The 24772-nt window shown below is 73.3% G+C and overlaps 3 protein-coding genes across 7 annotated transcripts; 2 read left to right on the top strand and 1 right to left on the bottom strand.

Moving 5' to 3' along the window:
* The first annotated feature begins 4272 nt into the window (after positions 1 to 4272).
* IMPDH1 (inosine monophosphate dehydrogenase 1) lies at positions 4273 to 13621 on the top strand. 5 transcript variants are annotated; one of them, XM_075748034.1, is made up of 15 exons: positions 4273 to 4327; positions 5167 to 5265; positions 5549 to 5597; positions 5981 to 6082; positions 6917 to 6991; positions 7088 to 7294; positions 7923 to 8010; positions 8292 to 8491; positions 9463 to 9553; positions 9785 to 9880; positions 9958 to 10101; positions 10201 to 10345; positions 10442 to 10585; positions 10675 to 10758; positions 13085 to 13621. In XM_075748034.1, exons 1-15 carry the CDS (start codon positions 4308 to 4310, stop codon positions 13104 to 13106), a joined length of 1566 nt encoding a protein of 521 aa, XP_075604149.1. In that variant the 5' UTR covers positions 4273 to 4307; the 3' UTR covers positions 13107 to 13621. The 5 variants fall into 5 exon arrangements, with proteins under 5 accessions (XP_075604149.1, XP_075604068.1, XP_075603916.1 ...); XM_075747953.1 differs by having other exon boundaries at positions 6008 to 6082; positions 9958 to 10345; XM_075747801.1 differs by having other exon boundaries at positions 9958 to 10345.
* A 547-nt stretch (positions 13622 to 14168) lies between these two features.
* On the bottom strand, positions 14169 to 15936 carry LOC142600019 (uncharacterized). The gene is made up of 3 exons (XM_075742823.1): positions 15899 to 15936; positions 14648 to 15405; positions 14169 to 14537 (listed from the first exon to the last, which is right to left on the bottom strand). The coding sequence occupies exons 1-3, from the start codon at positions 15934 to 15936 to the stop codon at positions 14170 to 14172; spliced, it is 1164 nt and encodes a 387-aa protein (XP_075598938.1). The 3' UTR covers position 14169.
* Positions 15937 to 19385: 3449 nt separating this feature from the next.
* On the top strand, positions 19386 to 24126 carry PRRT4 (proline rich transmembrane protein 4). Its single transcript, XM_075747670.1, has 4 exons — positions 19386 to 19485; positions 21634 to 22307; positions 22410 to 22508; positions 22708 to 24126. The coding sequence occupies exons 2-4, from the start codon at positions 21662 to 21664 to the stop codon at positions 24000 to 24002; spliced, it is 2040 nt and encodes a 679-aa protein (XP_075603785.1). The 5' UTR covers positions 19386 to 19485; positions 21634 to 21661; the 3' UTR covers positions 24003 to 24126.
* The last annotated feature ends 646 nt before the right edge of the window (positions 24127 to 24772 follow it).

Raw genomic sequence — 24772 nt, 5'->3', positions numbered from 1 at the left:
TGGCCGTGGGCGGCTCTGGCTAAGAGGGTCGCGGTGCGGTTTGTCCCTAATCGCCTGGGTCACGAGTGGCACCCACACACCATCGCTGTCACCGCCCGTGGGACCCGGGGACCCGTGAGCGGCACCCCCCTGTGCCAGGGAGCACCCACGGGTGACACCCCCGGGCGGGTGGGCACGCGTGTGACACTGCGGGGGGACGTCTGCTGGGAGCACTGGGGTGCACTGGGGTGTACTGGGAGCACTGGGGTGTGCTGGGAGCACTGGAATGTACTGGGGTGTACTGGGAGCACTGGAATGTACTGGGGGTGCACTGGGAGCAATGTGGTGCAGTGGGGTGCACTGGGAGCACTGGGATGTACTGGGATGTGCTGGAGTGTACTGGGAGCACTGGGATGCACTGGGGCGTACTGGGGAGCACTGGGGGTGCACTGGGAGCACTGGCATGTACTGGGAGCACTGGGACGTACTGGGGGTGCACTGGGGAGCACTGGGCTGTGCTGGGAACACTGGGGTGTACTGGGGGGCACTGGGGTGCACTGGAATGTACTGGGGGTGCACTGGGAGCACTGGGATGTACTGGGGTGTGCTGAGTTGTACTGGGAGCACTGGGGTGTACTGGAGTATACTGGGAGCACTGGAATGTACTGGGGATGCACTGGGAGCACTGGGGTGCACTGGGAGCACTGGGATGTACTGGGATGTGCTGGGGTGTACTGGGAGCACTGGAGTGTACTGGGAGCACTGGAATGTACTGGGATGTACTGGGAGCGCTGGGAGGTACTGGGAGCACTGGGGTGTACTGGGAACACTGGGGTCCACTGGGATGTACTGGGGTGTACTGGGGAGCACTGGGGTGTACTGGGGTGTAGTGGGAGCACAGGAGCACTGGGATGTACTGGGAACATTGGGGTGTGCTGGGGTGTACTGCGTGCACTGGGCTACACTGGGCGCACTGGTCTGTACTGGTCACACTGGTCTGTACTGGGCGCACTGGTCTGTACTGGGCGCACTGGGCTGTACTGGGAGCACTGGGCTGTACTGGGCGCACTGGGTGCAGGCAGGTTCCCGTGGTGCTGCCACAGGCCGCTGCTGCCCGTGACCTTGGAGCGTGGCCGCCCCCCCCCAGCGCCTTGCACACCCCCTTTCCCCTCGCACACTCACTCCTGCCTTGCACACTCCCTTCCTGCCTTGCACACCCCCTTTCCCCTTGCACACTCCCTCTGGACCTTGCACACCCCCTTTCCCCTTGCACACCCCCTCTGGACCTTGCACACCCCTCTCGCCTCGCACACTCGCTGTGCCCTTGCACACTCGCTGCGCCCTTGCACACTCACTGCGCCCTTGCACACTCGCTGCGCCCTTGCACACTCACTGCGCCCTTGCACACTCGCTGCACCCTTGCACACTCACTGCGCCCTTGCACCCCCCCCGGTGAGTAGCCGGGCGGCCCCGCTAATCCCCCGCTGCTCTAATCCCCGGCAGCTGCCACGGCTGAGAAAGGCCCGTGGGGGGAGGACACGGCCCCCACGCCCCCCCCCCCCCCGCCACCGGGATCGCCTCCCCACCCCCCCTCACGCCCCTTTTACTCCCACGCGCGGCGCGGCCGGGCCCACGCGGGGCTTGGGGAGGGGTCGGCATTGCGCGCCCCCCCACCCGCACCCACGGGGGACGAGGGAAGCCCTGATGGGGGGGGTGCCCACGGGCGAGTCCCCACCAACACCCCCCACCCCCCCCCAGGCCTCCTCTCGCCCCCCCCCCACCCTCCCGTGCCTCAGTTTCCCCCGTGGCGTGGCCGGGTCCCCACGGGTGTGGGCGGAGCCGAGGGGGCGGGGCCGCCCCCCCACGCCCCCCCCCTCCCACGCCACCCGAGGAAGGAGCAACCGGAGCGGCCGGGCCCCGCCGGCCCCGGCACCCACGACCCCGGGCACCCACGGGACCCCACGGGACCCCACGGGACCCGGCACCCCCCCCTTCCCCCGTGTCACCTCCACCCCCACTCCATGGAGACCCCCCCCGACCCTCCGGCACGGTCCCCCACGGATGTCGGGGTCCCCCACGCGGGACAGGGCCACGAGACGGCGGCGCAGCGCTGCAGCGCCCGGCTACTGCGGGCCGGCCACGAGGGCAGGTAGGGCCGGGGGGGGGGGACACGTCCCGTGGGGCGGGGGGGCTGTGCCGTGGGGGGGGACACACGTCCCGTGGGGCGGGGGGGCTGTGCCGTGGGGGGGGGGGACACGTCCCGTGGGGCGGGGGGGGCTGTGCCGTGGGGGGGGGGACACGTCCCGTGGGGCGGGGGGGCTGTGCCGTGGGGGGGGGGGGGACACGTCCCGTGGGGCGGGGGGGGCTGTGCCGTGGGGGGCTGTGCTGGGGGAAGCGTTGCTGGGGGGGATGACACACGTCCCGTGGGGGGGGGCCGCGCCGTGGGGGGGGTCGCGCCGTGGGGGGGGTCGCGCCGTGGGGGGGGTCGTGCCGTGGGGGGGGGGTCGTGCCGTGCGTGGCCGTGCCGTGGGGGCAGGGATGGGGGGTGTTGTTTCCCGTGGGGGGGGGTCGCGCCGTGGGGGGGCCGTGCCGTGGGGGCAGGGATGGGGGGGTGTTGTTTCCCGTGGGGGGGGCCGTGCCGTGGGGGGGGGGGGCTGTTCCGTGGGCGTTGTCCTGGGGGGGCTGTGCTGGGAGGGGTCATCTGGGGACAGGGGGGTCCCCGCGGGTCACCCAGGGGGCTGTCCATAGCCAGGCAGGTGTGCACACCCGTGCACACGCGTGTGCACACGGCAGCAGGCGTGCCCACACGCGTGTGGTCGCACGGCCCTGACGCCCCCCATGGGCACACGCCCTTGTGCGCTCGGGCCGCCCCGCACCCGCCAGGTTCACGCTCACGGCCGTGCACCCGCGCGTGCCACGCGCCGTGCCTGCGAACACGCGTGTGTCCCCACCCGTGCAAAGCCGTTTGCACGTGCGTGCCCGACGCTTGGGGGACGCAGCTGCCGCGCACGCGGGTGCGCACACGCGCCCTTGCACGCTCACGGCTTCCCGTGCGTACCGAGGCCTGGCCTTGCACACGCGTGTGCGGCCCTGACCTTGCCGGCTGCGCCGCGGGGGCGGATTATTGCAGGCAGGGAGCGGGCAGCGCTAATCCCGCTGCTCCCTCCTGCTGCCTGCACCCTGCCTGCACCCTGCCTGCACCCTGCCTGCAGGCACGGGGGGGGGGGGTCGCTGCTGGGTGCCAGCCCCCTTCTTGGGGGAGGGGACCCCCCCCCCAGGGTCTGCATCCGGGGTGCCCTCCCCAGGGGTGCTGCCCGCTCGCAGGCAGGAGCAGGCAGGAGCAGGCAGGAGCAGGCAGGGAGGTGTTTTGCTGCCTGCGTCCCGCAGGGCCTCGTTAGCGGGAGGGTAACGAAGCTCCGCGAGCACAAACAGCTCCTGGCACCCAGGGGGGTGTGTGGGGGGGTCCCCAGCAGCACCCCCTGTGTGTGTGATGTGGGTGCTGGGTGCAGCTGGGGGGGGGGGGCACCCAAGGGAGGGGGCAGCACCCAAGGGAGGGGGCAGCACCCACAGGGAAGAGGGGCGTCCTCTCCCCGCGAAGCCGGGGGGGGCACCCAGGGTGGAGGGGGGCACCCAGAATCAAAACAGAGGGGTGCTGCCAAAGCCGGGGGGGGCACCCAGAGCAGAGGGGTGTCTGTAAAGCCAAGGGGGGGCACCCCCAAAACCAGAGGGGTGCCCCCAGGGGAGGGGTGGGGTACCCCCCAATCCAAGGGGAGCCCCCAAAGCCAAAGGGGGGCTGGGCTGGGCCCAGCAAGGGGGTGCAGCTGAGCCTGGGGGGGGGGACACGGGGATTGGGGGGGACACACGCGGGGACGGGGGACACACGGGGACGGGGCGGGGACACGGGGATTGGGGGTGACACATGGGGACGGGGGGGACACAGGGATGGGGGGCACACGGGGATGGGGGGGCACACGGGGGGGTGACACGGGGGGGTGACACGGGGGGGTGACACGGGGGGGCACAGGACGGGCCCCCGGTGTGATGGGGGGGGAGGGGCAGCACCGGGCCCCACGTGTGCACAGAGCGGGTGTGCAAGGGGCGCGCGTGCAGAACCGCGTGTGCGCACCGCGCGTGGTGGCGGGGGGGGGGGGGGGGGTCCGTGCCCTGGGCCGCGCGAGGCAGCAGGTGTCTGGCAGCGGGCGCTGCCTGCGCTGCCGGCACGGGCGGGGCTGGCGCAGGGCGGGGCCAGTGCGGGGAGGGGGCGGGGCTTCCCATCGCTCCGCCCATCGCCCCGCCCACCGCCCCGCCCCTCTCCGGCGCTCAGCGCCATGGGCGAGGGGGAGCCCAGGTACGGGCTGGGCCGGGGGGGGCCGGGGGGGGCCGGGGGGCGCTGGGGGGGGGCACAGCACGGCGGGGGACTGGGGGGGACTGGGGGGGCAGCAGTGCAGCAGGACGGGGGGGTCACAGGATGGGGGGCAGCGGGGGTGGGGGGGGGGACACGCACTGGGGGATGGGGGGGCGTTACCGGCTCTGGGGGGGGGTACGGGGGGGAGTGGGAGGGTACTGGGGGGTGCGGGGAGGGTTACTGGGAGGCGCTGGGAGCTGGGGAAGCCGCGGCGGGGGGGTGGTACCGGGGACTGCTGGGCGGCGGGGGGGGCACTGGGAGGGACTGGGGCAGGCTGGGGGGGGGCACTGGGAGGGACTGGGGCAGGCTGGGGGGGGCACTGGGAGGGACTGGGGCAAGCTGGGGGGGGGACTGGGAGGGACTGGGGCAGGCTGGGGGGGGGGCACTGGGAGGGACTGGGGCAGGCGGGGGGGGGGGGACTGGGAGGGACTGGGACAGGCTGGGGGGGGTGGGGGGGCTGCGGCGGCCGGTCCCGGCCCCTCCCCCCGGGGCAGTTTGGCCCCGCCCCCTGCCCCGCCCTGCGCCGGGGCCGCTGCGGGCACCGACACCGCAACGCCCCGGGACCCCCCCGGGACCCCCCCCGGCCCCCCCCCGGGCCCCCCCCCCCCCCCCCCCCCCCGCCCCCCCCCGGGAGCGGCCCGGCCAGCCCAGGTGGGGGTCCCGGTGCGGAGATGGGGGGGGGAGGGGGTCCCGCTCCGGGGGGGGGGTCCCGCTGGGGCTGTGGGGCCCGGGGGGGGTCCCCGCGGTGCGGGGGGGTCCCGGTGCCACCCCCTGTCCCGCAGCATGGCCGACTACCTGATCAGCGGGGGCACGGGGTACGTGCCCGAGGACGGGCTCACCGCCCAGCAGCTCTTCGCCACCTCCGACGGCCTCACCTACAAGTACGTGGGACCCCCCCGGACCCCCCCGGCCCCCCCCGGGGGACCCCCATCCCCCCATCCCCCCATCCCCACGGGGCAGCGGGGGGGGGACCCGGCGCCGCGGCACGATGGGATTGGGGACCCCCAGGTGCCCCCATCCCGCCTTGGGTGCCCCCACCCCAGCGTGGGGCTGTGTCAGGTTGGGGGGGGGGGGTTGGGGGACACACGTGTTTGGGGGGTTCCCGGCTGCCGGGGGGGGGTCCCGGCTGTGGTGACCCCCTCCCGCCCTTCATCCCCTCCACAGTGACTTCCTCATCCTCCCCGGCTTCATCGACTTCACGGCGGACGAGGTGGTGAGTCCTGACCCCCCCCACCCCGGGACCCCCCCAGGGTGACGTCTCGGTGCCCCCCCCGGGGTGACACCCCTTTGCTCCCCCCCCCCACCCCGGTGACGTCCCTGTGCCCCCCAGGGTGGGGGGGACACACACACAGCCTGGGGCCACCCTGGGCTTTTAGGGGTGCAGCGGGGGGGGGGGCGCACCCTGAGCTCAGCGATGTGGGGGGGTCTTGGGACATCACGGACCCCCAGGGTGGGGGGGCAGGGGCCTGGGGGAGGGGCACAGGGAGGGGTCCCAGCCGGCCGGTACCCCAGGAGGGGGGGGCAGGGGGGTGAGGACCCCCCCCCATGGCGCCGGGAGAGGGGGGGCAGGAGGGAGAAGGGTCTCTGCCCCCCCAGGACCTGACCTCGGCGCTGACCCGCAAGATCACCCTGAAGACCCCCCTGATCTCCTCCCCCATGGACACCGTCACCGAGGCCGACATGGCCATCGCCATGGCCGTGAGCGGGGGCACCCCGGGGTGGGGGGGCACCCCGGGGGGCGGGGGGGGCACCGGGGGGGCGGGGGGGCTGCCCTGCCCTGTGTGAGTTGGGGGGTGCATGGGTGCAGGGGGGGGTGAGGGTGCCCATCTGCCTGGCTGCAGGGTCAGGGTGCCCGTCCTGGTACGGTTCTGGGGGTGCAGGGTCAGGGTGCCCATCCCTGTACAGTTTTGGGGTGCAGGATTGGGGTGCCCACCCCTCTGTGGTTCTGGGGGTGCAGGGTCGGGGTGCCCATCCCTGTACAGTTCTGGGGGTGCAGGGTCGGGGTGCCCACCCCTCTGTGGTTTTGGGGGTGCAGGGTCAGGGTTCCCATCCTTGTACAGTTTTGGGGTGCAGGATTGGAGTGCCCACCCCTCTGTGGTTCTGGGGGTGCAGGGTTGGGGTTCCCATCCCTGTATGGTTTTGGGGGTGCAGGATTGGGGTGCCCACCCCTCTGTGGTTTTGGGGGTGCAGGGTCGGGGTTCCCATCCCTGTACGGTTTTGGGGGTGCAGGGTCAGGGTGCCCGTCCCTGTACAGTTTTGGGGTGCAGGATTGGGGTGCCCACCCCTCTGTGGTTTTGGGGGTGCAGGGTTGGGGTTCCCATCACCATGGGGGTTGGGGGTGTGTGGCTGGGGTGCCCACCCCGTGCAGGTTGGGGGTGCAGGGTCAGGGCACCCACCCTAGTCTGGGTCGGGGTGCTCACCCCAGTCTGATTTGGGGGTGCAGGGTCGGGGCGCCCATCCCCATCTGGGTCGGGGTCCCACCCCGCTGGGGGTGAGCACCCACTGACACCCCCCACGCCCCCCCTCCCTCAGCTGATGGGCGGCATCGGCATCATCCACCACAACTGCACCCCCGAGTTCCAGGCCAACGAGGTGCGCAAGGTGAAGGTAAGGGGGGGTCCCCAACACCGCCTGCCCCCACCCCCCACCCCGCCCTGCCCGCTGCCCGCTGCCCGCTGCCTGCCTGTCCTTTCCCCCCCCCAGAAATTCGAGCAGGGCTTCATCACGGACCCGGTGGTGATGAGCCCCACGCAGACGGTGGGGGACGTGTGGGAGGCCAAGCTGCGGCACGGCTTCTCGGGGATCCCCGTCACCCAGACGGGCAGGATGGGCAGCAAGCTGGAGGGCATCGTCACCTCCCGCGACATCGACTTCCTCGCCGAGAGGGACCACGGCACCCGCCTGGGGGAGGTGGGGGGCGACGGGGGCGGGATTGGGCTGGGCTGGGGTGGGACATGGGTGGGGTGGGGATGGGGTGGGGTGGGGATGGGGTGGGATGGGGATGGGGATGGGGATGGGGATGGGGATGGGATGGGGATGGGATGGGATGGGATGGGGATGGGGATGGGATGGGATGGGGATGGGGATGGGATGGGGATGGGGATGGGGTGGGGATGGGATGGGGATGGGGATGGGATGGGATGGGGATGGGGATGGGGATGGGATGGGATGGGGATGGGTTGGGGATGGGATGGGGATGGGATGGGGTGAGAGGGTGGGATGGAGAGCAGGGAAGAGATCAGGGATGGACTGGGACAGGGTGCAGGGGTGGGGTGGGATGGGGATGGGATGGGATGGGGACGGGGTGGGGAGCAGGGATGGGATGGGATCGGGGTGGACGAGGACGGGGTGCAGAGCTGGGAGGGAGTGGGATGCAGGAATGGGGTGGGGTGGGATGAGGTGGGACACTGGGATGGGATGCAGGGACAGGGGGGGATGGGGATGGGGTGGGATGGGATGCAGGGATGGGTGGGCTGGTCCAGCCCGTGGTGACCCCGGGGTCCCCCCCACTCCCTCCCGGGTGACGCTGGCCCCGCAGGTGATGACGAAACGCAACGACTTGGTGGTGGCTCCCGCCGGCATCACCCTCAAAGAGGCCAACGAGATCCTGCAGCGCAGCAAAAAGGGTACCGGCCACACCGCGATGGGACCCGGCACCGTCCCTGGGGTCACCTCTGTGTCACCCCATCCCCATCCCTGGGGTCACCTCTCCATCACCCCATCCCTGGGGTCACCTCTCCGTCACCCCATCCCCATCCCTGGGGTCACCTCTGTGTCACCCCATCCCTGGGGTCACCTCTCCATCACCCCATCCCCATCCCTGGGGTCACCTCTGTGTCACCCCATCCCCATCCCTGGGGTCACCTCCGTGTCGCCCCATCCCGGGGTCCCCCCCGTGTCCCCCCAGGGAAGCTGCCCATCGTCAACGACAGTGACGAGCTGGTGGCCATCATCGCCCGCACGGACCTGAAGAAGAACCGGGAGCACCCGCTGGCCTCTAAGGACGCCCGCAAGCAGCTGCTGTGCGGGGCGGCCATCGGCACCCGCGAGGACGACAAGTACCGCCTGGACCTGCTGGTGCAGGCCAGCGTCGACCTGGTGGTGCTGGTGGGTGGGGGGCGCGGGGGGACGGACACCCCTGCTGCATACCCCCACCCCATGGCACCCCACCCTGCGGCACCCCAGTCCTCCCCCTGCTTCGCTTTCTCCTCCATGACACCCACATCCCTGCCCCACAGCACCCCAAATCCCTGCCCCACAGCACCCCAAATCCTCACCCCACAGCACCCCGATCCTCCCCCAGACCTGCTCCCCACCCCATGCCCCCACATCCACCCCCTGCCCTGCACCCCAAGCCCCTACCCTGCTCCCTGCCCCACAGCACCCCAATCCCCCTCCTCACAGCACCCCGAATCCCTGCCCCCCAGCACCCCCCCAGCACCCCAATACTCCCCTTGCCCTGCTCCCCACCCCATGACACCCCAGTCCCTTACCCCACGCACCCCCATCCACCCCTTGCCCCTGCACTCCACACCCCTGCCCTGCTCCCTGCCCCACAGCACCCCAAATCCCTGCCCCACAGCACCCCAATCCTCCCCCAGACCTGCACCCCAACCCCTGGACCTGCTCCCCACCCCATGGCACCCCAATTCCCTGCCTGAGAGCACCCCGGTCCTCCCCTGCCCCATTCCTCACCCCACTGCCCCCCCATGCCATGCCCCCCATAGCAAGCCCCCCACACCGTGTCCCCCCATACTGTGCCCCCCCACGCCATGCCCCCATAGCAAGCCCCCCACGCCGTGCCCCCCCATGCTGTGCCCCCCATAGCAAGCCCCCCCCATGCCCCCCATGCTGTGCCCCCCCACGCCGTGCCCCCCCATGCCGTGCCCCCCATAGCAAGCCCCCCCCCATGCTGTGCCCCCCCACACCATGTCCCCCCACGCTGTGACCCCATGGCAAGCCCCCCACGCCGTGCCCCCCCACGCCGTGCCCCCCATAGCAAGCCCCCCCCATGCCCCCCACGCCGTGCCCCCCCACGCCGTGCCCCCATAGCAAGCCCCCCACGCCGTGCCCCCCAGGACTCGTCGCAGGGGAACTCCATCTACCAGATCAGCATGATCCACTACATCAAGCAGAAGTACCCCGACCTGCAGGTCATCGGGGGCAACGGTGAGGCTGGGGGGCACGGGGCACCCCACCGCGCGGGGGGCGAAGGGGAGGGGGGGCACGGGGGGGGGCTGGGGCAGGGAGCGGGGCGGGGGGGAGCGGGGGAGGATTGGGGTGCAATGGGGATGGGGGTGCTGCGGGGTGGGGGCTGTGCTGGGAGCGGGGTGGCCCCCCCCCCCCCCCCCCCCCCCCCGCCGCCGGGTGCCTGACGGCGCAGCTCCCGCCGGGGCGCAGTGGTGACGGCCGCCCAGGCCAAGAACCTGATCGACGCCGGCGTGGACGCCCTGCGCGTGGGCATGGGCTGCGGCTCCATCTGCATCACCCAGGAAGGTGCGTGGCGGTGCCGCGGTGCCGTGGCGCGTTGGCACGGCGCGGTGCGGCGGCGGGCGCTGACCCCTCTCCGGCAGTGATGGCGTGCGGGCGGCCGCAGGGGACGGCGGTTTACAAAGTGGCCGAATACGCCCGGCGTTTCGGCGTGCCCGTCATCGCCGACGGCGGCATCCGCACCGTGGGGCACGTGGTGAAGGCGCTGGCGCTGGGGGCCTCCACCGGTGAGCGGGGAGAAAGGGGCACCGGGGTGGGGTGGGGGGTGCAGCGGTGGTGGTGGGGGGGGGGTCTGATGGCTGAACACCCCCCCCCCCCCCCCCCAGTGATGATGGGGTCGCTGCTGGCGGCCACCACGGAGGCGCCGGGGGAGTTCTTCTTCTCGGAGGGCGTGCGGCTGAAGCAGTACCGCGGCATGGGCTCGCTGGACGCCATGGAGAAGAGCAGCAGCAGCCAGAAACGCTACTTCAGGTACGTCCCGGGGCGGGGGGGGGGGGGCTGGGCTGGGGGGGGGTCCCTGACCCCCAGCCCTCACCATCCCCCCCCCCAACCCCCCCCCCCCCCCAGCGAGGGTGACAAGGTGAAGGTGGCGCAGGGGGTGTCGGGGTCCGTCCAGGACAAGGGCTCCATCCACAAGTTCGTGCCGTACCTGATCGCGGGGATCCAGCACGGCTGCCAGGACATCGGCGCCAGGAGCCTCTCCGTGCTCCGGTGAGCTGGGGGGGGCACAACTTGGGGGGGGGGGGGGTACAATGGGGGGGTCACCCGGCCCTGCTGACCCCCCCGTCGCTCCCCGCCAGGTCCATGATGTACTCGGGGGAGCTGAAGTTTGAGAAGAGGACGATGGCGGCGCAGATCGAGGGGGGGGTCCACGGGCTCCACTCGTAAGTGGGGGACACGGGGGGCGGGGGGGGGGGACACGCTGCAGCAGGCACCACGTCAGATCCGGCTCGTGTGGCCCCCCACCCCGCGGCACGGTGAGGGGGGGGCAGGTGCCCGGTTACCCCAGTGCTGGGTGCGGGGGGGCACCCAGCTGCCCCAGCACCAGGTATTGGGGGGCCTGCTCCCCCCCGCCCCAGTGCTGGTATTGGGGGGCCCTGACACCCCATTGCTGGGTATTGGGGGTCCCAGGCCCCCCCCCATTGTCCTGGTGCTGGGTATTGGGGGGCCCTGACACCCCATTGCTGGGTATTGGGGGTCCCAGGCCCCCCCCATTGTCCTGGTGCTGGGTATTGGGGGGCCCTGACACCCCATTGCTGGGTATTGGGGGGCCCAGGCCCCCCCCATTGTCCTGGTGCTGGGTATTGGGGGGCCCTGACACCCCATTGCTGGGTATTGGGGGGCCCAGGCCCCCCCCATTGTCCTGGTGCTGGGTATTGGGGGGCCCTGACACCCCATTGCCTCAGTGCAGAGTATTGGGGTCCCAGGCCCCCCCTCGCCCCGGTGCTGGGTGCGGGCGGGCATCGCCCTGCCGGGGGTTCTAGGAGCCGATGGGATGCCCCCCCCCCCGGCCGAGCCCCCCCCCCCGGCTGTGGGGCACCCCCCGGCTGTGCCACCGTGGGGACCCCCCGTTGAGGACTGGGGGAGCAGCCTGCAGGGACGGGGAGCCCGAGGCACGTTTGGGGGGGGACAGGAGATGGGGGGGCCTGGGCAGAGCCTGGGGGCTGTGTGGGGGTGTTGCACCCAGGGGAGACCCCCAAGCGGGGTCTGGGGGGTGTGTGTCCCCCCCCAGTGACAGGCAGGGCGCAGGCAGGGCGCAGGCAGGGTGCAGCGTTTGCTTTAATTCACCCCGTGGGGTGCCCGCAGCGGGAGTGGGGGTGAGCACCCATGGGCCCCCCCGACCCCCCCATGCTTGTGGGGGCGGGGCTTGTGTTGGGGCGGGGCTTGGTTGGCTGGCCGCTGGTTGGCCGGTTGGGTGGCGGGCTTGAGGCCAGTTGCTGATTGGCCAGCCGGTGGGCTTGCTGGTTGGTTGGCTGTTGGTGGTTGGCTGGTTGAGATGCTGGTTGAGATGCTAATTGGCTGGCCAGGATGCTGGTTGGCTGTGATTGGTCAGCTGGTTGGGATGCCGGTTGGCTGTGGTTGGTTGGCTGGTTGGCCAAGATGCTGGTTGGCTGGTTGAGATGCCAGTCAACTGGCTGGTTGAGGTGCTGGTTGGCTGGCCAGGATGCTGGTTGGCTGTGGTTGGTCAGCTGGTTGAGATGCTGGTTGGTTGGTTAACTGGTGCTCTGGCCAGAATACTGGTTGGTTGGTTGGCGGGTCGTTGACCAGGATGCTGGTTGGTTGGCGGGTCGTTGACCAGGATGCTGGTTGGTTGGCTGTTTGTTGACCAGGATGCTGGTTGGTTGGCTGGTTGCTGACCAGGATGCTGGTTGGCCAGTTGACCGCCTTGGCCATGCTCTCCGTGTCTCCAGACAGGGCCGGCTCAGGCGCGGGCGGTCATGGCGCTGCCGGTGGCGCTGAGGGTGAAGCCAGGCGGCGTTTGGGGTGGTGCGTCCTCACCAGCGCAGACAGGACGGGGTCCCGGTGCCGGGTGGCTTGGTTGGGCCCCGGTGCCGGGTGACTCAGCCAGAGCGCGGTGCCAGCGCCGGGAGCTGGTGGCCGGCCAGCCCGGTCAGAGAGCGTTACTGGTGCCAGGTGGCTTGGCCATGGCACGGTGCCGGGGCCGGCCTGGCTTGGTCAGAGCGTGGTGCCGGGAGCCTTGGTGGAGCATGGTGCTGGTGCTGGGTGGCTCAGCTGGAGCGTGGTGCCGGGTGGTGCCGGCACCAGGTCGCAGCGTGGTGCTGATGTCCGTCCGGATCGCGGTGCCGAAGCCAGGCGGTTTGGCCGGATCGTGGTGCCGGTGCCTCCGGGCGGGGGGCCGGGGGGGTCGCCGTGCCGCGTGCGGGGCCGGGGTGACCGTGTAACCTTCTCTCTCTTTCCCGCCCATGCCGCCGCCGTAGCTTTACGGTTCTGCCACGTAAGTACCGGCTCGCGCCCCCGTCCTGCCGGGGCTGCGGGGTGACGGGGGGGGCTGGGGGGGGGGAGCTGCTGGTGACAGGGGGCCCCGCAGCCCCCCACCCCCCAGATGGAGATGGGGGGGGCTCAGGGTGCTGGGGGGGCACCCCCCATTTCCCAGCCAGGATCTGACGTGGTGCCGGCGGCAGCGGGGGGGTGACGCTGGGCTCTGGGGGTGCGGGACCCTCCCCGCTCACCCCCCCCCTCTGCCCGCAGTTACGAGAAGCGGCTGTACTGAGGAGGGGGTGCGCCCCGGGCCCCCCCCGCCCGGCCCCGGCCGGCCCCCCGCCCCCCGCCCCCCCCCATCGCCGCCGCTAGTGCCGCACGGGGCCGCCGCCGGGGCTGGCTTTGCACTACGGGCCGGACCCCTGGCCAGCCCCCCCGCCGGCCCCCCCCACCTACCTGCGACCACGGGGCTTGCGGGGGGGCCCCGGGGTGCTGCACCCTGGGGGGGGGGTAGGACGTAGCACCCGCTGCTTGGCCCCCCCGAACCCCACTGTGCCCTGGGGGGGGGCAGGGGAAGGGACTGTCCCCCCCAGCCCCTCACGGGACTCCCTGCCAGCACGGGGGGGCTGGGGGGGGCTGCCCCTGTCCCGTCCCCCCCCAGCACGGGGTCACTGGGGGGGGGCAGCAGCAGCCCCCCTGCACCCGGGGGGACCCCCCCTCTTCCTGCGGCCCCCCCGGCAGGGTGAAGGGGGGGCGCCGGGGCCGGCACCGCGCTGTATCCAGGTATTAATAAAGTCATGGAGCATCCCGCGCTGCCCGTCTGTCTCCCTGCCTGCACGGGCAGCACCGGGCGTGGGCAGCACCGGGCACGGGTCGGCACGCCGCGGCACACGTGGCACAGCCTGGCCCGGGTTTGCACGCGGCGGCACAGCCTGGCACAGCCTGGGGCCAGCCTGCTCACCTCCGGCACGGCGTTGCACGCTGGCGGGGGCTTGCACACCACGGGCACGGGTTCACGCGCTGCGGCAGAGGTTTGCGCACCACGGGCATGGCTGTGCACGCCACGGCACAGGTTTGCACACCGTGGGCACAAGTTTGCACACTTGTGGCACAGGCTTGCACGCTGTAGCACAGGTTTTGCACACCACGGGCATGGCTTCGCACGCTGTACCACGGGTTTGCACACCAGGGCCGTGCCTTTGCACCCCCCGGCGCGGCTGTGCCGTGCCCCCCAGCAGCCCGCCGGGCTCCATGCGTGGGGTGCGCATCGTCCCCACGGTGCCCCCCGGCCTCGTGGTCCTGCGGGAGCCGCTCCGCCCGCCCTGGGGTGGGGTGCGGTGGGGTGTCCCCCCCCCCTAGAGCCTGGCCTTGGGGCGGGGGGACCCCTCCAGCGAGCGCAGGAAGGCGAGCAGGGCGCGGCGGTACTCGGCGGGGTGCTGGCGCAGGTGGGCGGCGTGGCGGGAGCGCGGCCAGCCCCGGGCGTGGGCGCGGATGCCCTGTGCCCGCCAGCCCCGCAGCAGCGCCCGCAGCGCCGCCGGCCGGCTCAGCCCGTCGTCCAGGCTGTAGAAGAGGAGGAGGGGGCAGCGCAGGGGGGGGCTGGCGAAGGCCCCCCGCGCCCGCTCGAACTCCCGCCCCCCGCAGCACCCCAGCACCCCCAGGTACAGGCGGGCGCCGGCGCGCGCCACGGGACGCAGGGACGGCGTGCCCACTGCGCCGGCGATGCCTGCGGGGAGAGAGATGCGTCGGTGCCGGCGGGGGTCCCCGGTAGCACCCCCGTGGGGTATCCACACCCCCCCCCCGCCCCCTCCCGGCGCCGCCTCCGGCCGCACTCACCCCGCGCCATGTCCCCGAAGCCGCCGGTCACCAGGCTGTCGTAGACGATGCCGCGGAAGCGCGGTGCCAGGCGGCGGCACTGCCGGGGCCGGTGGTGAAGGAGCAGCAGCACCTGGGCGAAGGTGTAGGCACCGGCGGAGATGGCGTGCACCAGCAGCGGGCGGGTGGCCAGGCCAGTGCCACCACCAGTGCCACCATCACCACCATCACCCCCAGTGCCACCACCAGCGCCACCATCACCCGCGGTGCCACCGTCACCGCCATCACCACCATCGCCCCCGGTGCCACCATCACCACCATCACCCCCATCACCCCCAGTGCCACCATCACCCACGGTGCCACCATCGCCGCCATCACCACCATCGCCCCCGGTGCCACCATCGCCGCCGTGGTCCAGCAGCCGCAGCAGCCGCCCCGCCAGGCGCTGCCCTAGCCGCGGCCGCAGGACATGGCACGCCATCGTCCCCACCACCAGCACGTCCACGCCGCGGCGCAGGTAGAGCGCCAGGTACCGCGCCAGCCCCCCCGCCCGCGCCCCCAGCCAGGGCAGCAGCAGCAGCAGGGGTTTGCCGGGGGGGGACGGGGGGGACCCCCCGATGGCGCTGCTGTAGAGGCGGATGGTCCCCGAGAAGGACGTCACCGTGACGGGGGGCAGCGAGGGGGGGGCCGAATGCTGCCCCTCATCTTCCCTGTGGGAGACAGGGCAGGGGGGGTGGGCATGGGGGGGGTAGGGTCCCCCAAATGTGGGACATCCACCCCTAAATGTGGGGCACCCCCCCAAATGAAGGACCCCAGAGTCCCCCCAGGCAGCACCAGCACCCCGGGGGGGATGGGGAGGGGGGTCCCGTCTTGCTGCCCCCCCCCCCCCCCCCCAGGCAGGGTCTGCCCCCCCCATGCTGCCCCAGAGCTGGCTGGGACACCCCCCCCCCCCGGGGACACCCCCCAACGTGGGGCCATTCGTCCCCTATAGGCAGCCCCCCGTGTCCCCCGGGCACTTGGGGACCCCCTGCCCACCTCGTGCCCCCCCCGTGTCCCCCCCGGGCACTTGGGGACCCCCTGCCCACCTCGTGCCCCCCCGTGTGCCCCAGCTCCCCCAGCCTCCCCCCCCCCCCCCCCCGCCCCGGGGGCTGCACCCCCCCCACCCAGCATCTCCCCCACACCCCGGGGTGCCCGGCACAGGCTGGGTGCTGGGGGGGCACCCAGCTCCCTGCAGCTTCCCCCGGTCCCCCCCCAGCCCCTCGCCACGCTCACCCGGGGTCACCGGCCGTGCCGGGGGGGTCCGGCAGCATCAGGGGGTCCGGCTCGGTCAGGGGGTCCGGCTGGGGGGGGGGGCGGGGGGGGCCGGCTGTGCGGGGGCATCCGGCGGAGCTGGGGGAGTCCGGCTGGGCCGGGGTGGGCGTCAGGGTGGGCAGATGCTGGTGCTGGGGTGGGTGCCGGGATGGGTGCCAGGGTGGGTGCCAGTGCCGGTGCCGGTGTGGGTGCAGGTGCCAGGGTGGGTGCTGGTGTGGGTGCTGGTGCGGGTGTGGGTGCCAGGGTGGGTGCCGGTGCCGGAGTGGGTGCAGGTGCCAGGGTGGGTGCCAGTGCCGGTGCCGGTGTGGGTGCCGGGACGCGCCAGGCAGCGCGGGTGGACGCGGATTAGGCCAGGCCGCGGTTACAAAACGCCTTACACAACGCCACGGGCACCGCGCCACCGCCGCCGGCACGGGGACGGGCCCCCGCTGCTCCCCACGGGTCCCTGCGGCCCCCCCCACCCCCCCAGGTCCTCACTTGTCCCCCAGCCCCCCCCCCCAGCCGTCCCCCAGCCCCCCCGGGGTGCTCACTGCCCCCCCCGGCACCATGGGGGGGGGCTGGGACAGAGGGGGGCAACAGGGGTGTGCAAGGAGGGGTGTGCAACTGGGGGTCTAACGGACGTGTGCAATTGGGGGTGTAAGGGGGGGGTGCAAGGGGGGTGTGCAAGGGGGGCGCGAGTGCAATGGGGTGTATGTGCAAGGGGGGGGTGTGCGCAATGGGGCTGTGCAAGGGGGGGGGTGTGCAATGAGGGTGTGCGAGTGGGTATGTAAGGGGGGGTGTGTGCAACGGGGGTGCAAGAGGGGGGTGTGTGCAATGGGGTGTGACGGTGGGTGTGTGTAAGGGGAGCGTGCGGGGGGGTGTCTGAGGTGGAGCTGGGGGTGTGCGACGGGTGACGTGCAAGAGGAGCACGTACGGGGGACACGCAAGGGGGGGCGTGCAAGGGGTGTGTGTGCAACGGGCAGGCTGCTGCCCTGCGCCACGGGGGTGGGGGGGGCTCAGCCCCAGCACCCCGCAGAAGGGCCCCCCCAGATCTTCGGGCTCCCGGGAGCAAACGAGCGAGCACGGAGCGGCCACCGCGCTGGCACACGTGGGGGCACAGGCACTGGCACGTGCGGTGGCACGCTTGGTGGCACACACGCTGTCCCCCCGCGGCGCGGCTGCCTGCGAGCAGGCAGGACAGGGGTGACCCGAGCGGGTGTCCCCCCCCCGGGCTGGTGGGTGGGTGTCCGTGTCCCCCCCCCCGCTGGCAGCTCCCGCCGCGGCCTGGATGGCTGCGCTCACCCGAGCGTGCACCGGGCACCGCGCAGTGTGCACCACGCAGCGTGCGCCGCTGACCCACTTCCCAGCTCCCGCCCGGGGCCAGCGAGCGGCTGTGCCCGTCCCGGCGCCTCTGTCACCCCCCCGGTGCCTCTGTCACCCCCCCCGGTGCCTCTGTGTCCCCCCCGGCGCCTCTGTGTCCCCCGGTGCCTCTGTGTCCCCCCCACCCCGTGTCAGCCACCCCCAGGGCCCGGGCACAGCCCTTGGAGCTGCCACGGTTTGGGGCGGCCACTGGGGTACAGTGAGTGTGTGCAGTGCGTGTGTGCGTGCAATGAGTGTGCACGGTGTGTGCCTGCAGTGTGTGCACGCAATGAGTGTGCACAGTGTGTGCCTGCATGTGCGCATGCAGTGTGTGCGTCCAATGAGTGTGCACGGCGTGTGCCTGCAGTGTGTGCATGGCAAGGTGTGCGCCTGCAGTGTGTGCAGTGTGTGCGTGCAATGAGTGAGTGTGCACAATGTGTCCCTGCAGTGTGTGCGTGCAGCATGTGCGTGCAATGAGTGTGCATGGCGCGTCCCTGCAGTGTGTGCATGCGGTGTGTGCGTGCAATGAGTGTGCACGGTGTGTGCCTGCAGTGTGTGCACGCGGTGTGTGCCTGCAGTGTGTGCACGCAGTGAGGGTGCACATGCAGTGTGTACGTGCAGTGTTGAGCGGTGTGAGCAGCGTGTGCAACGCCTCCATGCAGCGGGTGTGACGCACGCAGCGTGAGCAGTCTGTGCAGGGTGTGCACGTAATGAGTGTGCACAGCGCGCGCCTGCAGTGAGGGTGTGCATGCAGTGTGTACGTGCAGTGCGTGCCTGCAGTGAGCGTGCAGTGTGCACGTGCAGCGCACGCCTGTAGCGTGTGCAGCATTCGCATGCAGTGAGTGTGCGCAGCGCGTGCACAAAGGGTGCACACACTGTACGTGGGCAGCGTGTCAGGCAGTGCGTGTGGGGTGGGCAGGGGACGTGCGCGCAGGGAGCGCGGGCAGTGCGCAGTGCGGGCGTGCGGTGAGTGAGTGTTCCGTGGGCAGGGTGCGAGCTCTGCGTGTGCGAGCAGCTGTGAGAGCAGTGCGTGAGCTGCACGTGCCCATGCAGTGTGTCCGTGAGCACTGCGACCGGGCAGCGTGTGCACAGTGTGCCCCTGGGCAGTGTGCGTCTGCGCCCTGCGTGTGAGCAGGGTGAGCAGTGTGTGCAGTGTGCCCATACAACGTGCAGTGTGTGTGAGCAGTGTGTGCAACGTCTCCGTGCAGTGTGTGCAGTGCATGCAGCGTGAGCAGCGTGTGCAGTAAGAGCGATGTGTGCAGTGTGTGCGCAGAACGTGCAGTGTGAGCAGTGTGTGCGGTGTGAGCAGCGTGTGCAGTAAGAGCGATGTGTGCAGTGTGAGTAGAGTGTGCAGTGTCTCCATGCAGCGTGAGCCGTGTGAGCAGTGTGTGCAGTGTGAGCCGTGTGCGCAGTGCATCCATGTCATCTGCAGTGTGAGCAGTGAGCAGTGTGTGCAGTGTCTCCGTGCAGCGTGAGCAGTGTGCGCAGTGTGAGCAGTGTGAGCAGTGCATCCGTGCCATGTGCAGTGTGTGCAGTGTGTGAGCAGTGTGTCCATACAGCGTGAGCAGCATGTGCAGTGTGAGCAGTGTGAGCAGTGTGAGCAGTGTGAGCAGTGCATCCGTGCCATGTGCAGTGTGAGCAGTGTGCCAGTGGAAGCGAGCCGAGCCGAGCCGAGCCGAGCCGGGCCGAGCCGGGCCGAGCCGAGCCGAGCCGGGCCGAGCCGAGCCGAGCCGGGCCGGGCCGAGCCGAGCCGAGCCGAGCCCGGCCGAGCCGAGCCGAGCCGGGCCGAGCCGAGCCGAGCCGGGCCGAGCTGAGCCGAGCCGAGCCGAGCCGGGCCGGGCCGGGCCGAGCAGAGCCGAGCCGAGCCGAGCCGAGCCGGGCCGAGCTGAGCCGAGCCGAGCCGAGCCGAGCCGGGGGTGTCTCCGGCCGCTCCTGGTGCCCGCGGCCATCGCGGCGAGGCCGGGGCGGAGGAGGAGGAGGAGGAGGAGGAGGAAGGGGGGCAGGGGGGTGTTCGGAGGGGAGGGGGAGGGTGGCGAGGAGGAGGAAGGGGGGAGGAGAAGGAGCGGGGAGGAGGGGGGCAGCCCGCGCCCCGCCCGCCGCTGCTCTGCCGCTGCCGCCGGAGGTGCCGGTGGTGCCGGAGGTGCCGGAGGTGCCGCGGAGCGGGGCCGGGGCCGGGGCCGGGGCCGGGGCTGGAGCCGCCGCGGAGGCCGGTGGGTGCGGGCGGGACCGATCCCGGGGGGCTGGGGGGGGCGCGGGGGGTGCTGGGGTGCCCGGTGCTGAGGTTCGGGGTGCTGGGTGCTTGGGGTGCTGGATGCTCGGGGGTGCAGGGTGCTGGGTGCAGGGTGCTGGGTGCTGGGTGCTGAGGTTCGGGGTGCTGGGTGCTCGGGGTGCTGGGTGCTGGGTGCTCGGGGTGCAGGGTGCTGAGGTTCGGGGTGCTGGGTGCTCGGGGGTGCTGGGTGTCCGGGGTGCTGAGGTTCAGGGTGCTGGGTGCTCAGGGTGCTGGGGTGCCTGGGGGGCAGGGACATCGGGGTGCAGGGTGCTGGGGTACCGGGGTTTGGCTGCCCAAGGGGCAGGGGGACCTGGGGTGCTGGGTGCTGGGTGCTGGGGCAGCGGGACTGTGCAGCACCTGCGTGTGCACGGCGTGTGAGTGGGTGTAGCAGAGCTGGGGGGGCGAGTGTGAGAGCGTGTGCGAGTGCGAGTGTGCATCCCGTACTGTTCAGGCTGAGCCAAGCACTGCACACGCACACGCACACACACACACACACACAGAGCTCCTGTCACACCCCCACGCAGGCTGGCTCACGCACACGTGCTCACACGCGATGGCACACACACACACACACCCCCCCCCCACGCATCCACACGCACACGTTCACTGCGCTGGGCAGGTGGCAGGAGCGCGTGTGCGCGTGCACGGGGGTGCGCATGGTCGGGGGCGTACAGGTGGGTGTGCGCGGGGGTGCGCATGGTCGGGGGTGTACAGGTGGGTGTGCACGGGGGTGCGCATGGTCGGGGGTGTACAGGTGGGTGTGCACGGGGGTGCACATGGTCGGGGGTGTACAGGTGGGTGTGCGCGGTTGCAGGTGTGCACGTGCACGGAGGCGGTATGCAGGGGGGTGCGCGTAGCCTGGGCTGCGCACGTGTGTGTGCGCGGGGGTGTGCGCGGAGGGGGTGTGCACGGGGGTGCGCACAGCCTGGGCTCCGTGTGGGCGCGCGTGCACGGCCAGGCTGGCTCAGGGGCGTGCGACGCCGCGTGCCAGAGAGACGCTGCGACTCCCCCGTCACACGCGCGTGCACACCTGTGAAACGGGGGGGGGGAGAGGGGGACACCCACACGCGTGCGGGACACCGTGCGTCACCCATGGGTGCTGCGTGTCACCCATGGCCGCTGGTGCCAGGGCGTGTACGAGCATGACCCGGGGTGCGACACCCGGGGCACCAGGGAGGGCGGTGGGTGCCCGGGGGGGGTCCCTGGCGCAGGCACCCGGCAGCCCCCGCGCCGGCACCGGGGCACGTTGGCAGCGGCGGGTGCCGGGAGTGACAGGTCCCCGCGTGCCCCGTGAGCCCCCGTCACATCGCATCCGTCCCCGCCGCCGCCCTGACGTGCCCCGATGTGACACCGCGGAGACAGGCCTTGTCACAAAGATTAGGGACCTGGCACCGGGGGGGGGGGACATGGGGGGGCACCCCGCTCCTCTGGGTGGGGCCGGGTGAGGGGGGACCCCACCTGCGGGGAAGGGGGGGGGGATCTGCCCCATGTGCCCCCCCCTTTCCCCGTCCCCGTGTGCCACCGCGTTCCCCCGGGGGTGGCAGGAGCGTGGCGGGACGAGCCCCCCCCCAGGGGCCACGCTGCCTGCCCTGCCTGCCCTGCCCGCCCTGCCCTCAGCCCCGGGGGTGCTCCTGTCCCCCCCCGGGATGCTCCCGTCCCCACCCTGCCCTCTTGGCAGCCCCGGTAGTGCCCCCCCCCAGCAGAGCCACCCCGGCTGCCACCGGCACAGGCATGTCACCGTCCTGCCAGGGACACCGGGGATGGGAGGGGGCCATGGGGCTGGCTGTGCCATGGGGTGGGCTGCGTGCCGTGGGGTGGGCCGTGTGCCATGGGGCTGGCTGCTTGCCGTGGGGCTGGCTGTGCTGTGGGGCTGGCTGCATGCCGTGGGGCAGGCCACGTGCCGTGGGGCTGGCTGTGCCGTGGGGTGGGCCGTGTGCCATTGGGCAGGCTGTGTGCCGTGGGGCTGGCTGTGTGCCGTGGGGCTGGCTGTGCCGTGGGGCAGGCCGCGTGCCATGGGGCCAGCCGTGCGCCACGTGGGGGGTTGGGGTGCCGGTGCCGGTGTAACCGTCCCCTCTGCCCCTCTCCGCAGCGCTGCTCCGGCCGTGCCGCCGTCCCTGATGTCCCCGACGTCCCCCATGGGGCCGGGGGCGGCCCCCCGCCTGCTGCTGGCCCTGCTTTGCCTGGCCCCCCTCGTCGCCGCCCCGCCGCCCCCCCCGGCCCCCCCCGGCCTCCCGGGCCCCCCGGGGACGGCGCCGGGCCCCCCCGCGTCCCGCAGCGAAGCCCCCGTCCTCTCCCTCAACCTCGGCCTCAACTTCAAGATCAAGGTGCGAAGCCAGGGCAGCCCCCGCCCCACCGCCCCCCCGGGGCCCCCCCACCCGCCGCCGCTCACCCCCGGCACCCCCGGCACCCCCGCGCCCCCCACCCTGCCGCCATCGGGCTCGGGCTGGCCTGACCCTGGGGACGAGCCAGGCTCCGGGACCCCCCCGTTGGAAGCGGGGGGCTGGGGGGGGCCGCTCCCCCCTGGCCATGGCATCAGGACCCCCCCGGCCCCCCCGGCATCCCCGGCTGGGGAGCGGGACAAGGAGCTGGAGCTGGACATCGCCATCGACCTGACGGCGGGGCTGGACCCCGACACGGGGCCGGGGGGGGCCGTGCCCCCCACCAGCCTCCTGCGGGTCCCCCCCGGCCCCCGCCGCCCCATCCCGCTCATCCCCGGCATCAAGGCCGGCATCTCGGAGCTGGCCGGCAAGCTCAGCGCCGCCGGTGAGTGCCCCACGGCCGCGGCGGGCTGGGGTCCCCCGGCACAGCCCCCCCCATGCTGAGGGACCCCCCCCCCCCGTGTGTGTGTGTGTGTCCCCTCCCCAGGATTCCTGGTGCCCACGGTGCCCCCCAGGGTCACCCATGAAGTGCCGGGGGGCAACGGGTCCCAGGAGCAGGATCAGGCCGGCAGCGGCGCTGAGCCAGGTGAGGGGGGTCCTGGGGGGGGGGGTGTGGGTCCTGGCACCCCCACAATGGCTGCTGTCACCCAAGGTGGGGGGCTGGGGGGGTGCGTGGGGTGCACAGGGGGGTATGGGTGATACGGGGGGGCACGAGGGATGTGGGGTGCCGCAGGGGGTGTGCGCCCCCCCCCCCCCACAACTGACCCCTCTCTCCTCGCCCGCAGCCCACCCCCCCGGCCGTCAGCCCTCCCGGGGCGCCGCTCCCCCCCCCGCCGCCGCCTCCGCCTGCGCCCCCGGTTCCGCCTGCGGGTCGGGGGGGCCGGATCCCCGCGGGGCCTCCCCAGCCCCCCTCTCCTGGCCCCCCCACTTCGTGGCCCTTCAGACCAGCTGGTCGACGGCCGCCGCCGCCTGGGGCCCGGCCTGGGACGCTCACGTCTACGGGGTGGGGGGCCTTTTCGCTCTGCTGGGGCTCCTGGGGCTCCTGGTGCTGCTGGGGGGGCCCCGCGGCCGCCCGCCCGCCGCCCGGCTCCTGGGGGGGCTGCTGGCGGTGGCGGGGGCCGCCCGCGCCTTCCCCTTCTTCTTCGACGCCTACGAGCGGCGCGGCCGCCTGCCCCCCGCCGCCGCTCGCCTGCTCTTCGAGCTGCCCTTCCCCTGCCTGGGCTGGGGGCTGGCGCTGGCCCTGCGCCCCCCGGGCCCCCCCCCCGCGCTGCCGGACCCCCGCCATGGCGGCTCTGGGGGTGCTGCACGTGGCCGGGGCGCTGGGGGCTGTGCTGGCCGTGGCGGCGCTGGGCCGGCTGCCGGGGCTGCTGCTGCTGCCGCGGGGGCTCTTCGCCGGGCTGGCGGCCGCCCTGGCGCTGGGGGTGCTGCCCCGCTGCGGGGGGGGCGCGCGGGGGGGACCCCAGGGCAAAGGGGGGCCGGCGGCCGGGGGGGCGGCGGCGGGGGCGGCGGCGGGGGTGGCGGCGGTGGGGGCCGTGCTGAGCGCGGGGCTGCAGGTGTTCGGGGCGCTGCAGGCGCTGGGCTGGGGGGGCCCGGCCCCCCCGGGGCCCTGGGCCTGGTGGGGGCTGCAGCTGGGCTGTCGCCTGGCCGAGGCCGCCATGGGGCTGCCCCTCGCCGCGCTGGCGCTGGCGGCGGCTCCCCCGCCGCGGCAGAACCCCCCCGAGCCCCCCAACGGCTGCGCCCCCCGGCCGCGGGGGGAGGCCGAGGCGCTGCCCCTCTGCGGGGGCCCCCCCGAGCCCCCCGAGGCCGACGGGGACCCCACCGCCGGCTACCGGCCCCCCTCGCCCATCGACCTGCGCCGCAGCATCGACGAGGCGCTGGGAGCGCGGCCCGGCATCTTCCGCCACCACGGCGCCGGCACCGCAGCGGGGATCAGCGTCATCGGCACGCCGGGGATCGGCACCCACGGCGCGGCGGGCGGCGGCGGCGGCACCAGCGCGGCGGGGAGTGGCGCAACCGGCCTGCCGGGGATCGGAACGAGCGGCACAGCGAGGCTCAGCACCACCGGCACGGCAGGGAGTAGCACAACCGCGACACCGAGTCTCGGCACCGCCGGCACACCGGGGATTAGCGTCACCAGCGCATCAGGGCTCGGCACAACCGCCACACCGAGTCTCAGCGCGACCAGCTCAGGGGGGCTCGGCACAACCGGCGCGCCGGGGCTCAGCACCACCAGCACTCCAGGTCTTGGCACAACCGGCATGCCCGGGCTTGGGAAAACCGCTACACCGGGTCCTGGCACAGCCGGCACAGCAGGGCTTGGCGCAACCACCACACCGGCTCCCGCCGCAACCGCTACACCAAATCTCGGCACAACCGGTACACCAGACCCCGGCACAACCGGCACGCGGGGTCTCCCCGCCACCGCTACGCCAGATCTTGGTACAACCGGCACGCTAGAGCCTGGCACCGGCACCACGCCGCAGCCCGGCACCGCCGGCACGCCAGGGCTCACCGCCGTGGGCCCCCCCGTGCCGCCGGCCCCCCCCGGCCCTGCAGCGTGCCGCCTCCTGCGGGGGGGGGTCCCCGGGGTCTCCGGGGGTGCGGGGGCAGCGGGGTGCCGGTGCCGGTGGCAGCCCCTCGCCCCAGGGACTGTCCCGGGGGGGCCCGGTGGCGGTGCCGGATGCCAGCCCCCCACCGCGGGGCCCCCCCCAGGCAGCCCCCACACTGCGGCCCTCCCGGAGCTGGGCGGGGGGCACCCCCCGGCCCCCACCAGCACCCCGAGCCGGGGGGGCACAGCCCGAGGGGGGGGTCCCCGAGCCCCCCACTGACCCCGGCACCGACCGCCGCAGC

This window comes from Balearica regulorum, chromosome 1 (genome assembly GCF_011004875.1).
Source record: "Balearica regulorum gibbericeps isolate bBalReg1 chromosome 1, bBalReg1.pri, whole genome shotgun sequence".
Lineage (NCBI taxonomy): Eukaryota > Metazoa > Chordata > Aves > Gruiformes > Gruidae > Balearica > Balearica regulorum.
Note: the sequence above shows the minus strand (reverse complement) of the source record. Positions and strands in the feature narration are given on the sequence as shown.

Coding starts and splice junctions, on each gene's coding strand:
- PRRT4 (XM_075747670.1), top strand. CDS start 21,662: ATGTCCCCGACGTCCCCCATGGGGCCGGGGGCGGCCCCCCGCCTGCTG. Junction 22,308..22,409: donor CGGCAAGCTCAGCGCCGCCG/GTGAGTGCCCCA, acceptor TCCCCTCCCCAG/GATTCCTGGTGCCCACGGTG. Junction 22,509..22,707: donor CGGCAGCGGCGCTGAGCCAG/GTGAGGGGGGTC, acceptor CCTCGCCCGCAG/CCCACCCCCCCGGCCGTCAG.
- IMPDH1 (XM_075747801.1), top strand. CDS start 4,308: ATGGGCGAGGGGGAGCCCAG. Junction 4,328..5,166: donor ATGGGCGAGGGGGAGCCCAG/GTACGGGCTGGG, acceptor CCTGTCCCGCAG/CATGGCCGACTACCTGATCA. Junction 10,759..13,084: donor GGGGTCCACGGGCTCCACTC/GTAAGTGGGGGA, acceptor CTCTGCCCGCAG/TTACGAGAAGCGGCTGTACT.
- LOC142600019 (XM_075742823.1), bottom strand. CDS start 15,936: ATGCTGCCGGACCCCCCCGGCACGGCCGGTGACCCCGG. Junction 15,406..15,898: donor GGCACGGCCGGTGACCCCGG/GTGAGCGTGGCG, acceptor CCCCACATTTAG/GGGTGGATGTCCCACATTTG. Junction 14,538..14,647: donor CTTCGGGGACATGGCGCGGG/GTGAGTGCGGCC, acceptor CTCTCCCCGCAG/GCATCGCCGGCGCAGTGGGC.